Below are 2,468 nucleotides of genomic sequence, written 5' to 3'. Positions count from 1 at the left end.
GCCCCCTGCCCCTGCCCTCACACCGGGCAGTATAGCTCCTGTCTGCATTGCCCCCTGCCTCTGCCCACACACCGGGCAGTATAGCTCTGGTCCAGGGTTGCTGGATATTGTGGGGGTGAGCCCAGTCTCCCAGTTGTCCCCCGGGGGGCAGGGCTGAGTGAGGTCTCTGTGTGTCTCACTAACACATTGTTTGCCGCTGACAATAACACGGAAGCTGGGAGCATTTCCCTGCTCGGGATTTCCACAGCAATCTGCACTATAAAAGAAATGGGAGGAAACTGGCAGCGATCAGAAACAAGGAGCGCAGGAGAAGGAGCCTGACCATAAGTGAGAGACACAGACACAGACAGAGAGATAGCAGCGAGAGACACGGAAATGCAGTTCGCTCCAAAGGTAAGTTCCCCGAGAATAGGTGCGGTGCGGCCGGCTACAGGCAGCTTCAGAGAATCTCATTCCAACATCAGCCCCTTCCCCTCAGAGACCGGCAAAGCTGACCACCCAGAGACAGAGAGAGAGAGAGAGGGCTGGGGTAGGGTACAGCAGGAAAACAGGAGCTGTCCGCCTGTTAGCCTCCAGGAAAATCCATCAAATCCCGAGGCTGGTTGTGTTTTTATTCACTCCTGGGACGTGGGTATATTGCCCGTCCCTAGTTGCCCCTTGAGAAGGTGGGGGTAAGCTGTTTTATCGAACCGCTGCAGTCCTCCTGCTGTGGGATCACCCACAATGCCATTAGGGAGGGAATTCCCAGACTTTGACCCGGCGACAGTGAAGGAACGGCGATAGATTTCCAAGTCAGTTTAGTGAGTGACTTGGAGAGCAACTTGAAGGGGGTTTGGAAGGTGCTGTCTGAGGGTGTTTGGTGAATTTCTGCAGTGCATCTTGTAGATGGTACACACTGCTGCTACTGAGTGTGGGTGGGGGAGGGAGGGGATGCTTGTGGATGGTGTGACAAACAAGTGGTGTCACTTTCTTGAGCTGCAGTCATCCAGGCAAGTAACAAAAGGAAGACATTCGTGGGACAGTCAGGTAGGGTTTGGTGTGGTTTTGTGGATTCTCCTGATCTCTTTCTGTTCCTGCTGCAGCTTCTCTTCATGGTCCTCCTGGTCTCAGGGCTTGGCCATACAGTGAGGATAAAGAGAGATGAAGCTCATCACTGCTGGAACCCCAAGGAAATGGAGAGCCAGGCCAAGGGGCTGCAGAAACTGCTGGGCAGGGCCAACATGAACCAGCTGCCCTCAGTGACCCTGGTTAAGGAGCTGGAGCAGCAGAAACGCCATGGGAAGAAAGGCTGCCCTGATCTCCGTCAATATCTCACACACAACAGAGACCTCAGTCACCGTTCCATCTCACCTTGGGCATACAGGTAATGGCACATTGTCAACAGGCAGAGGCTGCAAGGACAGGGAGGGGCCATGATTATCCAATCATTGCCCATTATTGCACATCATTGCCCAATGAGAATCGGTGGGCACTCATGGCCAATAACTGGACAATGAAGATCAGTGGGCAGCAATGGGCAATGATTGGAGAATGGGGTTCTGTGTGTAGAGATGGGCACTGCTGGGTAGTGAAGGGCAATGATGCGATTTATTGGAATTATTTTGAGAATATAATTCATAGGCTGGGTAAGGGAAAACTGGTAGATGTAATGTATTGAGATGTTTAAGATGCATTTGATAAGGTGCCAGGACCAGGGTTACTGCATGAGGTGAGAGCTCATGTCATTGGGGGTGATATATGAGCTCAGGTAGAGGATTGGCTAACCCAGGAAACAGAGAGAGACAGGATATATGGATCATCTCAGTTTGGCAAACTGGAACTGATCAGGACCAGTGGATCAGTGCAGCATCGTCAATTATTGAATATCTGTATGAATGACAAGATGAAGGGACTGAGAATATTGTAGCCAACTTTACTGACAATACCAAACAGGTCAGAAAGCAAGTTGTGAGAACAACACAAAGAGTGTGTCTGGGATATTTTGGTCATGTGAGTTTGAGAGTTTTACAAATAGAGTGAAATGGGGGCAAATATGTAGATAGGGAAACAGATGATTATTTAAATGGAGAGAGAGAGAGAGATCACAAATACTGCGGTGCTAAGGGATCGGATGTTCTTGTACATGAAACAAAATCACTAGCATGTAGATACAACAAATAATTTGGAAAGTAAGTACAACATTGGCCTTTATTGCATGAAGGATGGAATATAAAGACAGGGCAGTGATGGGCAGCAGATAAGAGCCAGGAAGAACCTGTTATGAACTGAGAATCAGTGATGGGCACATAAGAGGCATCAGCAGGCAGCAAGTGTGGGTGTGGGACAGCGAGTGTGGGTGAGAGGCAGTGAGTGTGGGTGAGGGGCAATGAGTGTAGGTGAGGGGCAGTGAGTGTGGCTGAGGGGCAGAAAGTGTGGGTGAGGGGCAGCGAGTGTGGGCGAGGAACAGTGAGTGTGGGTGAGGGGCAGTG

The 2,468-nt window shown here is 50.4% G+C and overlaps 1 protein-coding gene across 1 annotated transcript; it reads left to right on the top strand.

Annotated features, from left to right (window-relative positions):
* The first annotated feature begins 297 nt into the window (after positions 1–297).
* Positions 298–1,367, top strand: LOC109938006 (interleukin-17C-like). Its single transcript, XM_048605934.1, has 2 exons — positions 298–393; positions 1,083–1,367. The coding sequence occupies exons 1-2, from the start codon at positions 376–378 to the stop codon at positions 1,365–1,367; spliced, it is 303 nt and encodes a 100-aa protein (XP_048461891.1). The 5' UTR covers positions 298–375.
* Positions 1,368–2,468: the final 1,101 nt, after the last annotated feature.

The sequence above is a fragment of the Rhincodon typus genome, chromosome 15 (assembly GCF_021869965.1).
Source record: "Rhincodon typus isolate 14 chromosome 15, sRhiTyp1.1, whole genome shotgun sequence".
Lineage (NCBI taxonomy): Eukaryota > Metazoa > Chordata > Chondrichthyes > Orectolobiformes > Rhincodontidae > Rhincodon > Rhincodon typus.
The sequence above is the reverse complement of the archived record's forward strand: the minus strand, read 5'-3'. Positions and strand labels throughout refer to the sequence as shown.